Source organism: Adiantum capillus-veneris, chromosome 18 (genome assembly GCF_014529385.1).
Source record: "Adiantum capillus-veneris isolate H3 chromosome 18, ASM1452938v2, whole genome shotgun sequence".
Classification (NCBI taxonomy): Eukaryota; Viridiplantae; Streptophyta; class Polypodiopsida; order Polypodiales; family Pteridaceae; genus Adiantum; species Adiantum capillus-veneris.
Window position 1 is genome coordinate 22,930,605 of NC_140948.1, and position 13,291 is coordinate 22,943,895.

The 13,291-nt window shown below is 39.8% G+C and overlaps 1 protein-coding gene across 1 annotated transcript; it reads left to right on the forward strand.

Moving 5' to 3' along the window:
- The first annotated feature begins 10,058 nt into the window (after positions 1 to 10,058).
- Positions 10,059 to 12,268, forward strand: LOC147435344 (indole-3-pyruvate monooxygenase YUCCA1-like). Its single transcript, XM_086488405.1, has one exon. The coding sequence runs from the start codon at positions 10,198 to 10,200 to the stop codon at positions 11,986 to 11,988; it is 1,791 nt and encodes a 596-aa protein (XP_086344531.1). The 5' UTR covers positions 10,059 to 10,197; the 3' UTR covers positions 11,989 to 12,268.
- The last annotated feature ends 1,023 nt before the right edge of the window (positions 12,269 to 13,291 follow it).

Genomic DNA, 13,291 nt, shown 5'->3' on the forward strand with positions numbered 1-13,291 from the left:
TTTTTCCGCTCAACTTGTGTCATGGTTGGCTCCTTGTCCTGTTTGTTTGGCTTTGCTTGAGTATCATTCCTTGTTTTTCTCGATGTTTTCGACATTTCTGGATTCTTGTTTGAAGGATATCTGCCAATGATTTTTTCCTTGACACAATCATGTGCATCTATCTGCATCAGGAATTGTGTTTTGCTGGAGACTGATAGCATAGGTCTAGCTTTCACGTTTTTGGTGTCTGTTTTTTGTCTATACCAATTTTGTCTTCTCAATTCTGGTTAGGAAAGTCAAAAACTTTTCCTCCCCTCATTGCATGAGTAACTTAGCTCTTACATGTTCTTTTTTTGACCCCGTATCTTTTGAGGTAGTTGAGTGTTCATCTAACTCATATGTTGCATAGTAGTAGAGGTCTGAAAAGACTTGTTGAGATTTCATCAAGTCCTTGGATTCCTCGCTTTCATCTTCAATGTTGAGGGTTGAAATCATTTGGATGGGAATTATATCATAGCCGTCCTCATTGCAAAATTGAGGAGGCATAGACGTATTCACACATACATCCATTGCCGCTTAAATTTGATTCCACTCAAATGGCTCAAACAAATGTTTCGGAAAGGTTCAGGTACATAGGCTTCGTCTGTGCAATCCCTTTTCTAAGATACATTCTTTTCGTTTTAAGCTCTCGTTTTTTGAAGCTCCACACATCCGAATAGGAGTGTCTTTGTTTAACCAGGATGGAAGCTTAGTTTCAGCCAAAGAGACGGAATCAAACTCTTGTATCGGTGTTTTCAAGGCATCTCTATAAGTGTGAGCTTTTAAATTTACCCTTGTTATAGATCCCACTTGCTTCAAGTACAGATAATTGTTTCCCCGATCTTGGATAAGCTGTACCTGTCGCATGAAAGGTCTTTCCACTATGATTTTGTAATTGAGTTTTTTCCCAAAAGTCTACTATGGCAAAAGTGTGTTAATATTCAATCCCACAGAAATTGACTATCACTTTTCCAAACAGCGCTAATGGTCTTTCAATATGTCCGTCAGCCAATTGCAATTTCTTTTCAGTTTGTCTAATGGTTGTCCCCAGGATTCCCATACTGCTTTCGTGGCTATGGCTATGTCTGCTCCACTATCAAGTATTGCCATGGTTTCAATGTCATTATATTTCACTGGAAGAGTTGTGTTTCCTTCTTTCCCTTCGTAATATTCTCCAACTTTGTTCATTGGAACAGATCGAATCTCTTTGTTGTCCATTTCTTTTTTCAATTTTCCCAATTTTTTTGAGATTAGCCCCGTTATCCCCACCTTCTCTAGCGTTTTCTGTAGATCATCCCATATATGGTCTGAGTTTTAACAGTTCTCCCAAAGTAGGAGTACATTGGATGGGTGTAGACATGATTGAATGAATGTTGTCTACTTTTAGGGTCTAATCAGCTTTTTTACTTGAGTGGTCTTACACAGTATGGATTCATCTTCATTATCTCCCAAGTAAGAAGGTAATGTTTTCAAGGTCAATGGTTTAGACATTCCTGAAGCTTCAGATCGGCAATCCCCATACAACGATTGTACATTCGCGTCCATATCAGGAGGTAGGTTGTCCAACCAAACTTCCTCTATAGGAGCTGATTTTAGAGTTAGGCTCCCATCATTGATCTCTCTAACTTTTTCCCATAAGTGTCCTGATCAGTCTTCCTCTACGAATGGAATTCCATCTAAGGCATATTCGTTGTCCGACACTATAAGTTTTGGTTCTTTTGTTTCAAGTTGGGGTTCTACCACCAGTTCGAGTTTTTCTTTAGTGTCTCTTACCACAAGCTCTTCAGGTTTTGCGATACTTTCAAGATTGGATTTTTATTTTTCTAGCATCTCTTGCGTGATTCTTACCAAATTTTGGTAAGCTTCAAGCTTAGCTGCTTCCATGTCTGGAGAGGGATAGTTTTTCCGTTTGTTTTCCACGTTTTGGCCTGCTTTAAGTCCCGCCTGATAAGCTTTCAAGGCTGCATTACTAGGTCAAAATTTTACCAACCAAAATTGATCCTCCAGATTTCACGGTTGTTTCTTTGATTTCGCTTCCAATTTCTTTCACCTTTTCCTGAAATAGCTTTTTTTCTTTCTCCTCGATTTCAGCCTGTTATTTTTGTTTTCTCATCTCATATCTTTTGCTTCTGCTTCTTTTGATCCTTTGAGAGGCAAATTTTGTGTTCTCTGAATCATCAAAGGAGTTGTGTTTCTTTTTCTTAGCCTGGGCTCTAGTGATTACCTTGATTGGAACAATCGGTTCACTCTCAGATGAGCTACTAGGTATCACGTAGACTACGTTTACTACTGTTTTACCCTTGTTTAAAGGATTTTTAGGACAATCTTATGGGAAGTGTCCTCCCTTTTTGCAACATTGTATGCAATAAGCTTCAACTGGCTTGAGGTTTTTGTCAGGCTCTGGGCATTCATTTTTCCAATGATCATCTGTACCACAGTTATGACAGTTTCTTGTTCTTGGCTTAATCATGGGTCTTACCATGGGATATCTGACACCTTGATTAGCTACATGATACATTAGTGCGAGCTCTGGTGGAGAATAAGTCACAAGTTCCTCCATTGGTGGTGGATGTGAATTATATCAATCTCCCTCTACCATTACTGTAGATGGACCAGGCTCCGCATAGGGTGTAACAAGCACTAATGCTTGTTCATCTATGACTCCTTTGGAATACATGTACTTTACAGGCACTGCATTATGTCCTGGATACTGAGGTTGTTGACCCAACACAGGTTGAGGTCTTTTCATACCCATCGGTGGTCTTTGAGCTTGGGCCATATTAGGCTGATATCTGTACATGGGTTGTTCTTGTGGCCTCATAGGCACATACTGAACATTCCCATCATACTTTGGTCAGAAGTAGTACTCGTGAGTCTCATGGTTGGTCCATTTACACTTGATTGCACACCATTTTTGTGGCCTAATTGGTTGTCCTTATTGAGGTATCCTTGTCTTGCTCCCCTCATAGGTGCTTTTTGCATGTTATTCATCATGTCGTTCATCCTTTTGAGCATATCTTCTATGCCGAAAGTGGTGTTGCAGCAGTCGTTCCTACTTGTGCTAGTTTAGTGGATGTTGTTTTCTCGCTTTGGTTATCCTTAGGGACATCTTCTTCGTTGAAAATATCACAATTGTCTCCTAAGTCAATAGCATCTGACACACACTCCTCTAAGGTTGTATGCTTCTTGCTATAGAGTATAGCATGAAGTTCTTTGTTTAGCAGTCCCTCTACAAACAAAGATACGAGTCGTCCTTTTGCAGGTATCTCTAACCCTGGGCATCTGGCAATGTATTGTTTCATTCGAGTTACACAATCCCTAATAGAGTCACCATGTTTCTATTTAAAGCTGTAGATTTGAGCTACCGTATTATGTTTGATCCCCATTTTAGAACAAGCAGCTACAAAGCCTTGAGCTAATGTGTTCAAGTCCATGATTGAACTTGGTGGAATGTTTTGGAACTGTGTCAATGCTTTTCCTTCTAATGTCATTCCAAACCCCTTTAATTGAGTATGGAAATCAAATATACGTTCTTCTCTTAGCACTTGCTTAAAGCTTGCTAAGTGATCGTATGGATCCCCTGATCCAAAGTATTTTATGACCCATTTTTGAAAATCAGCTGATCTGGCGCGTCTGTTTGGTTCAACTCTCGGTCTCCTGGCAGTTAGTCATGTTTTGAGTCCTTCAAACCAGTCTGTTGGAAATAGTGACTCATGTAGCCCTGGAATGGCCTTAGTGTCACCGGGTTTTCTACGTGATGAGGTGGTTTTTGGTTTCTTAACATTACTCTCAGATGATCTCTCACAATGTTCATCTCTTGGAATTGGTTCTGGTCCTTGTCCCAATATCCAGTCCCTTATGGAATACCCTTGATATTTGGTGTGTTCTACCTCCTCACGAGTCATCATAACAAAGTTGTTGTTATAAGAATCCCTAAACAGGTAGGTTGGTAGGTCTACTGATCCCTTATCTTTGATCTTGAGGATATAGATGATCTTCATGGCTGTTAGTTGTCCTAATTTGGCATGCGAAGTCCACAAAAGATCTTTTACGTTTCTATCCTCCCAACAATAGACTCCGATCCTAGGATTAATCCGTTTCAAAGTCTTCAAATCTACTTGATCATATCCCTCGAATTCTAAAGTTGGTGGTCCCTCTTTTGCTGACATATCTGGGATTATGGGGTTTACTTCTAGCCCCCATTTGTCTTCAACTTGTAAATACTGAGTTCCATTTCTATCCATGTACATTTTTTCTTGTTTGTTCTGTCAGAATCTCTTCTTTGAACTCAATACCATGGTTATCAATGCGAATAGCATACTCCTCGTTAGGATCAAGGTAAACCTGAGCTCCATGGCGATTAGTCTTATAAAAAGAGAGTATATGCTTATAGCGCATTGTCGTTCCGATTTTTGAGTGAGTCGAACAGGAAGACATTTCAGATGTTGAATCTGAAAAAGTGTCTAAGACTTCTTCAAGAATAGTGTACAAGGAATTTCCTTGATTCACGCTTTCTTCGGTGGATCCTCTACTGGAGGTTTCTCCGAGTATACCATGATTTCCTAGTACACGACCAGATCTAAGGTTCATATAGACTTATGAAGCCCTGGATGGAGTACTTACCTTTGGATTGACTTGTTGTCAATTTTCACTTGATTCGATTGCAACTTTCTGTCAAGCTACCGATTCCTTTTCTGTAACTTGATTCTGTATAAATTTGATAAAGTTAGCTATTATTTCACAAAGGCTGCATAATGTTTGCTAACTATTGTGATTGGTCTGTGTGTATCACTTCAATCAAGCTATGGGAGTAAGCAAATGACTTTCAGATTCGACTTTGGCAAAAACTCAAAGGCTTAATCTGCAACTTGAAAACTGAGTGTACATGTACCAATTTGGATCCGATCGAAACCAAAATTACCCGGTGGCTTTGTATTATGCTGGTCTAACACTGTACAAGTTCAAAAGTCAAAATTGGTGTCCCTGGGTAGCAGTAGTAAATAATCGTGATTATTTACTTTTGTCAGTTTTTTGCACGTTTTGGCTTGGTTTGGCACGTATACAACCTGTTAAAGTCCCTGGACAAGTTTCAACAAGTTTGGACAAAATCTGTTCAAGTTTATCAACTATTTTGTCTCCACAGACCCTGATTTCAAGAATCTGGCTTAAGTCTCACTTTTGTGACCCAAATTTCACCAAAATTGATTTGTGGGGTCTGCTTGATATGGTTGACCTTGTGGTAAACTCAAATTTGCAATATTTCCAAGTTTTGAAGCAGATGTAAATAATCGTGATTATTTACTCCACCTATATTTTTGCAAATTTTTATCCCAACTTTGACACAGATCTTTTAAGCACCTCAAGTTAATGTCTCTAGCCAAGTTTCATCAAGTTTGGACAAGTTTTGGTCAAATGGTTATCAATTTTCTATCCGCAGACTAACTTTGCAAATTTGGTCACAATTTTCAATCCAATGATCCAAATCTTATCAAATTTGGTTTGTGAGCTTATTACAACATGGTAAAGCTAGTGGTATGCTAACTTGGTCAAAAAAATTGAAAAATGGGATAGATGTAAATAATCACGATTATTTACTTCTGGTAACTTTTTGCATCTTTTTGGTCAACTGAGTATGTACACATGTAATCACATCAATATAAGCCTATGAATCAAATTTCAACAAGTCTATACAAATTTTTTCCCAATTTACACTCAAGATTCAGAACGTCAGTACAAATTTTGGTTTTTACCTAGTTTTTTGTCAGTTTGGTGATCCAAATCTTTTGTGCCTTTACAAAAGTTGTATGTACACATGCAATGAGTCAATGGTATGAACCTTAGTCAAATATGAGCTAAAAGTTAATAATCATAATTATTAACTTCAGGCTTGAAATGAACCAATTTTTGCACGTTTTTCAAGGACAGTCTCTTTAAGATCTATTTTAAGCCTATAAATCAAGTCAAAACTTAATTTGGCTTAAAATGTCAAGAAAAAGCAAATAATTTGAGTTTTGGCCAACTCTTGAAATTTTTACCCCAAAGTGTTCTTGAGCTTACCCACTGGTTCAGACAACTTTTACGCTTACTCTCCAGTCGGATTGAGTGGTTTGGAGTCTTTTCGTGCTATTTCTAGCCGTAGACTTGAAATTCTGCAACTTCCAATAACAACTCACAATGATTCTTTCAGAGAGAGCAATGTTCTGAAATCCACCTCGGATCCTACTTACCCTACTCCTAGATTCTCATGCAATGGGGTTGTGGAAAGTGTCCACAAACACTCGTTTTCTTGTCTTTTATGGTTTTCAGAGCATTGATCTTAAGACTTGTCTCGTCTATCAATCATCCTCAAAATCCTAATCTATTTGTACAATTCTACAATCTTAAAGGCACTCGACAAGTACGATTACTTCCAAGTTACCTCTACACATCAAAAGACAACAATCTTAGACTATGCGGTTTCTAAAAGAAAGTTTTGAACTTTAGGCAATCGTAGAGGAAGTTAAAGGATAACTTCACAAGACGCTCGTGTTTTCCCTAGTTTAGGTCTCTTCGATCCCCGACAGCGGCGCCAAATGTGGGACGCGTGTCTAACCTCACTATCCTATCTTATTGCAGTATTAGCGAGAACCACGATTAATTTGTCAATCCATGGGATGAAGCTGACTCGACTAGTGCATAGAGACTACAAGAGGTTGTCAATCTCTCGAAAAACAACTAACAACTTGTATCTAACTCATGCTACACTCAAGTGACAGAAATCGCTAAAAGCCAATCGCTCATCGGCAAACAAATCACATCCGTTGCAGCATCAAATGACATCCAAACGTAACGAAACTTCTAGGACAAGTTTATAAGACCTAAGCACACATGCTTATGGTCTCAAATCCCACTTTAGGTCAAGTGCCAAAATCGCGATTATTAACAACAGTGGATTTTTTACTTAGTCGTTTTCGATCCAGAATGCATCTAAATGCTTAGCAATGATGCCCCAATACCCCGCCTGTGCTTAGTTTTTTATTTTGAAGTGTAAATTCTTAGTTATGATGAAATTAGGCCGCGGGTCGGTGATGCCAAAAGCTACGAATTACTGTGATGCGCTTATGTCAATGCGTAGAGCTCTTACCTGCGGTTGCAATGCAACAAATGCGATTGCAATGTGACAACCGGGGAGGGAGTAAGAAGCACGAGAAGGAGAGAGGTGAGCGTTGTTAGCTCACGCTGTGTATTTCATTATCCAAAACTTAATAATAACTTACAAAAATTGGCTTTCATACCTTATCCAAGGTTTTTTGGTGGTCAAAATTAATAATCTGGGAGTTCTACCAAAAATGGGTAATGACAGGTTGATACAATCTGGAAGCTTGTAGCCCCGGCTCATCAATTACAAGGTTTATCCAAAAATTAGAAGTTATAATATTCTCAATTTATCAAAATAATAAGCGTTTTTACAATGAGAACTCTAAAAAATGGTATCCGTGGTATCTGTGTTAGCTTGCTGCTAACAACGTGAAATGTATTTTCTTACATTTTGACCTGGATCATAGCCTACATTTCTTTCTCTCCTAGAAACTTCATGGACTCAATTTGTTAGTTGCCACCATTATATCTATAGTAGGGGAGCATCTTCTTTATGGAAACTTTAAAGATGCCGCCAATAAAGAAGATGCCACCATTGACATCAATGCAGAAGTTATAGAATATTTTAACACCATAGAAAAAATCTCAAATTATTTCAAAGATTTGAAGCATCTAATAAAATTGGAATGATATAGAAATGATACACATAAGTCTCTCTCTCTCTCTCTCTCTCTCTCTCTCTCTCATACACACACACACACACACACACACACACGTAATGTGTGCTTGAATTTAAGACTCTATGGATAGATATTTCATTGAAATTATGGTTTTTTTTAAGACGTAAAGCTCTCTCTCTGTATATGTATGTGTGTGTGTATATACACATACGTATGTATACATATATATACATGTATATATGCATATATATATATATATATATATATATATATATTATGTCTAAGAATAATGAAGCAATTCATCTCCAAAGCCTACATAACCAACTCAAATTCTAGTTTTAGCTTCTTGTATTCAAAGATAATTAGTCTTCTTATGAAAAGCTACAAAGTTTTTTATCGTTGGAGAAATTTAATCTCACAACCAAGGGTATTTTGGGAATTTATGACAGAATATTTGGGGTATTTTTGGGTTTTTTTAAAATTAAGGGATATTTTGAAAATTTTCACAAACTAGAGAGGTATTTTGGTAGTTTCCCTATATATATATATATATATATATATATATATATATATATATATATATATATATATATATATATATATATATATATATATATATATATATATATATATATATATATATATATACACACACATGCACACATACATATATACATATAATGCATGTGTCTATGTGTGTGTGTGTGTGTAAATAAATAAATAAATATATATATATATATATATATATATATATATATATATATATATATATATATATATACATACATACATGCATATGTATATGTATATGTGTGTGTGTGTGTACGTATGAATGTATGTATCTATGTGTGTAAATAAATAAATAAATATATATATATATATATGTTATGCTTGAATCAAAGATTTGTCACATAAGTTTTGAGGCCTCCTGCTATTGTTCTAGTACAGTAATTATGACATTCAAAATTTATATGCTCCCCTCCCGCAACAAAGCCTCTCTCTCTCTCTCTCTCTCTCTCTCTCTCTCTCTCTCTCTCTCTCTCTCTCTGGGGTTGATTTTTAATAGGCACCTTTGCGTATCAAAATTTAGAGAATTTATAGGTTTTTAAGCATGGTCCACATTTTAACTCTCAAAAATAAAAAGGACAAAATATCGAGAACTAGTAGTAGGTCCATCAACTGGGCAATCTCTCCCCCTCATTTGGGGTGCCAATGTGAGGGTTGGTTTTATCAGGCATTTCATCCATTTTCTACCAGTGAAAAACGTTAGCTATCCTTTTGAAATTACACTATAATGCGAAGAAAACCATAATATTTTGGAAATTGGAAGGGCTTGATGGATGCCCTTGGTGGTGAGACATGGTGCCTACGAGCTCAACGATAAAAATATTAAAATTCTCTCTCTCTCTCTCTCTCTCTCTCTCTCTCTCTCTCTCTCTCTCTCTCCAGACACATACAGCCAACCAATAATGTGGATAGACCTCTTGATTTGCATGCATGTCCTCCAAGCAAGACATCACCAAGTTGACATGAGAAGAGCCTTTTTTTTTCTAGATCTCTTCAAAAAAGACAAACTTTAGAAATCTCTTAAAAATATCATTATTGATCGTGAAAAAAACCCCTTGAAAATATAAAGCCAAATATATATATTCAAAATTTAATTTTTTATTAAATAATAAAATCTTCACAAAAATTATCCCTTTTTGTTATGATGTACATTTAAACTGAAACATTTGTTTTATGCAAAATAGAAAGTCTATTGACTTTACATTTGGAAAGCCTGTCACTTTTTACAATGTTGCCTTTTACAATGTTGCCTTTTACTTTTGCATTTTAAATCTAACCTTAGGAGTGTGACACATGGAGGGTCTCTCTTTCCTTGAAAATTTTACACTGCTTCATATATAGTATAGATGAAGTGTCCGGTAGAATTTTCTTGAGTTTGAGTTTCTCTCTACTTGCCCTTACGTTTTTTGAGTGTCATGTAAGGAAACAGGTAATTCAACACCTGCAATACAGAAGCAAAAAAGACAAACCAGAGAAAGCACATCCCAATCTCTCCCTTCTCTCATCCCCAAGGAATGCCTGGTAGGCAAGCCTACTACTAAGAGCATTTGCACACAGTGATTGTGGAAATTTGCACTCTATTTAAAATGCATGATATCACAAATGTTGCAAGGTATGGTATCACAAGTGTGCCAGCACTTTCTAATCTTTATTGAAATCCTCCTTGCCTACCCGAACAGCTCACCCGCCCACTTTTACACATGGGGAAACGTCTTCACCCCGCACACTACTAGACATTTTCACTCCTAGGTTTTAGCAGGCCAAAAACCTTCCGAGTCCGATCAAGCAGTGTCTGTGTGCGTGCGCGCGCGCGCGTGTGTGTGTGTGTGTGTGTGAGAGAGAGAGAGAGAGAGAGATGGCGGAGCTGCAAGTGAAGGCGTGGCTGGAGAGGTTGGAGAAAGCACTGCAAGAGCGGGATGTTGATACTGCGGTGGAGCTGTTTGAGGAGGAGGAGTGCTTCTGGAGGGACCTGCTGGCCTTCACTTGGAATTTGTACACAGCGGAGTCGCGGGAGGAGATCCGCGCCATGCTGGCGGCCACGCTGGACGCCTCCCAACCCAGCGCCTGGCATATCGAGGCCCACGTGGAAGAAGATGAGGCCACCCACGTCGTCCAAGCATTCATCCGCTTTGAAACGCAGCAGGCCAGATGCCGGGGCCACCTCAAGCTTCGCGCTGGCAAGTGCTGGTGCCTTCTCACAGCCATGCACGAGCTCAAGGGCTTTGAAGAGAAAGCAGGCCCTCGCAGAGATGTGGGGCTGCAGCATGTCTGTGCCAAGGGCAGGAAGACATGGCTGGAGCTTAGAACGGAAGAGGTTCAAGAGCTGGAGAGAAGCAAGGAGATATATTGTGTCATTGTAGGAGGAGGGCAAGCTGGCGTTGCGCTCGCGGCGCGCCTGCGCCGGCTTGGGGTCCCGGCAATCATCATAGAGAAGAACAAGAGAGTGGGGGATACATGGAGGAACCGCTACAGATCCCTATGCCTTCATTCCCCTGTGTGGTATGCTCATTTCCCATATATGCCGTTTCCTGATGATTGGCCAGTGTACATCTCTAAGGATAGAATGGCGGACTGGATAGAAGCATACACAGAAGCCATGGGCTTGATGTATTGGACGGACACTGAGTGCAAGGCGGCCAAGTATGAGAATGAGCGGCAGAGGTGGGAAGTGAGGGTGGAAAGGGAAGGGGAGGAAATGGTGCTCCATTGCAAGCAATTAGTGCTGGCCACTGGCATGAGCGGGTTCCCGCACGTGCCCACCCTCAAGGGAGCGGCGAGCTTTCAGGGCGTGCAGATACACTCCAGCCAATACAGGAGCGGGGAGGAGTGGGCTGACAAGCAGTGCGTAGTGGTGGGTTCCAACAACTCAGCTCACGACATTTGTGCTGATCTGTGGGAGTGCGGCGCTGCAAGTGTGACCATGCTGCAACGTAGCCCCACGCAAGTGATCCGCTACCCAGCCTTTGCAGAGGCTCACGTGCCTTTCTACTGTGCCGACTCCAAATACTCCATTCCTGAGGCGGACCTCCTACTGGCCTCCTGCCCTTACAAGCTGTTCCCACGCCTGCAAGCCCCTCTCTACAAGAAGTTTGCAGCGATGGACAAGCCGTTCTATCAAGGCCTTGAGAAGGCCGGTTTTATGCACACTTTTGGAGAGGACCATTCGGGCATTTTCTCCATGTACTATCGGCGTGGGTCTGGTTTCTATGTGGATGTGGGCGCCTCCGAGCTTGTGATCAATGGGGAGATCAAGCTGAAGTGCAGGGTGGAAGTGGAGGAGGTGAAGGCAAGCTCTGTGGTGGTAAGTGATGGAAGCGAAGTGAAAGCAGACCTCATCGTGTATGCGACAGGGTGGAGCAATATGAATGCATGGGCAGCCTCGTTTATCTCGCAGGACGTTGCAGACAAGGTGGGTAAGTGTTGGGGCTTGGGCTCTGCCACACTCAAGGATCCCGGTCCATGGGAACGGGAGATACGTAATATGTGGAAGCCCACCCAAGTCCGGAATCTTTGGTTCCATGGGGGTGGCTTCCAAGAGACTCGCCATTACTCGCTCTACTTGGCCCTGCAGCTCAAAGCCCGCTTGGAGGGCATTTCCACGCCTGTGTATGGCATGCCCCGCGTCCACCACACCTCTTCAGTGTAACCTTCTCATTGCGTTCTTGTTGATTTGTAGCGCATGGTCATTGGTATGTTTCGCATTGGCCAACACACCTCTCCACCTTTTTCACCACTAGTCAGTAGGCATCCACAAGAAGATTTAGAAATTTTCTCATGTAGGAAGACGGAGTCTTTTTCAGTGTTTTTCATACAATGCATAGCATCATGAGCTTTTGCTCAAAGGGCACGGCATACCTAGCTGCCCCCAATCGTACCTAGCTAGGTATGCGGTGCCTCTCTCACAGAAGCTCATGATGTTGAGGTAAGTCACAATGTGGGAATCATTGTGAGAATTTGTCCAAAACTTCTTGTGATCGCCTTCGTTAGTGATACCTGTCTCTTTCTCTCTATATAAAAGGTCTTGAGTTCAACTCTGCTCGTAGGCTAGATCTTTAAGGTCTCTTGGGATAGTTTCCTACGATGTTAAAACTCTCTTCTTCTTCTCTCTCTCTCTCTCTCTCTCTCTCTCTCTCTCTCTATATATATATATATATATATATATATATATATATATATATATCCTATCCCTCATTCGATGAATCCCTCCTCCTCTCTCTCTCTCTCTCTCTCATCGAATGAGGGATAGGATATATATATATATATATATATATATATATATATATATATATATATAGATAGAGAGAGAGAGAGAGAGAGAGAAGGAAAGGAGGAGGGATTCATCGAATGAGGGATAGGATATATATATGTATATATGAATGAAAAGGGAGAAGGAAGGAGGAGGGATTCATTGATTGAGGGATAGGATGCCACATGAAAGATTGAATTCCTTGCCTTTTTATATATAGTATAGATATAGATACTTTCCATCAGTTCACTAGTTTCAATGTTGGGATGGCATGGGCAAAATCTCGAAGGAAATTTGCACGACCATTGAGCGAAAACTCAATGGACATCTCACTTAATAAGTATCCCATTAATAGTAGGAAGGAATGTGGTTGGCAATGTGGAGAAGTGGTCATCTTGACGTTTTGATTACAAAACATGCATGATCAACTATATAACTAGTTTTGACCATGTGAATTTTGAAAGCTTTAGATTGCTCCACAGAATAACAATAAAAATTCCACACCACTAGTGACATCAAACGCTTGTTTTGAAGAAGACACTCCTGTTGCCTACTTATGCTTATGAAGATGGTTGCGACCTCCCTTTCTTTTTGTAGTATAATTAACAAAGATCATCCATTTTGAGAACAGAGGTACTGAGATGAGAGATGGAATGCTATGGTCTTCCTTCCTAGTTCTTCATGCATTCTTGTACATTATGAT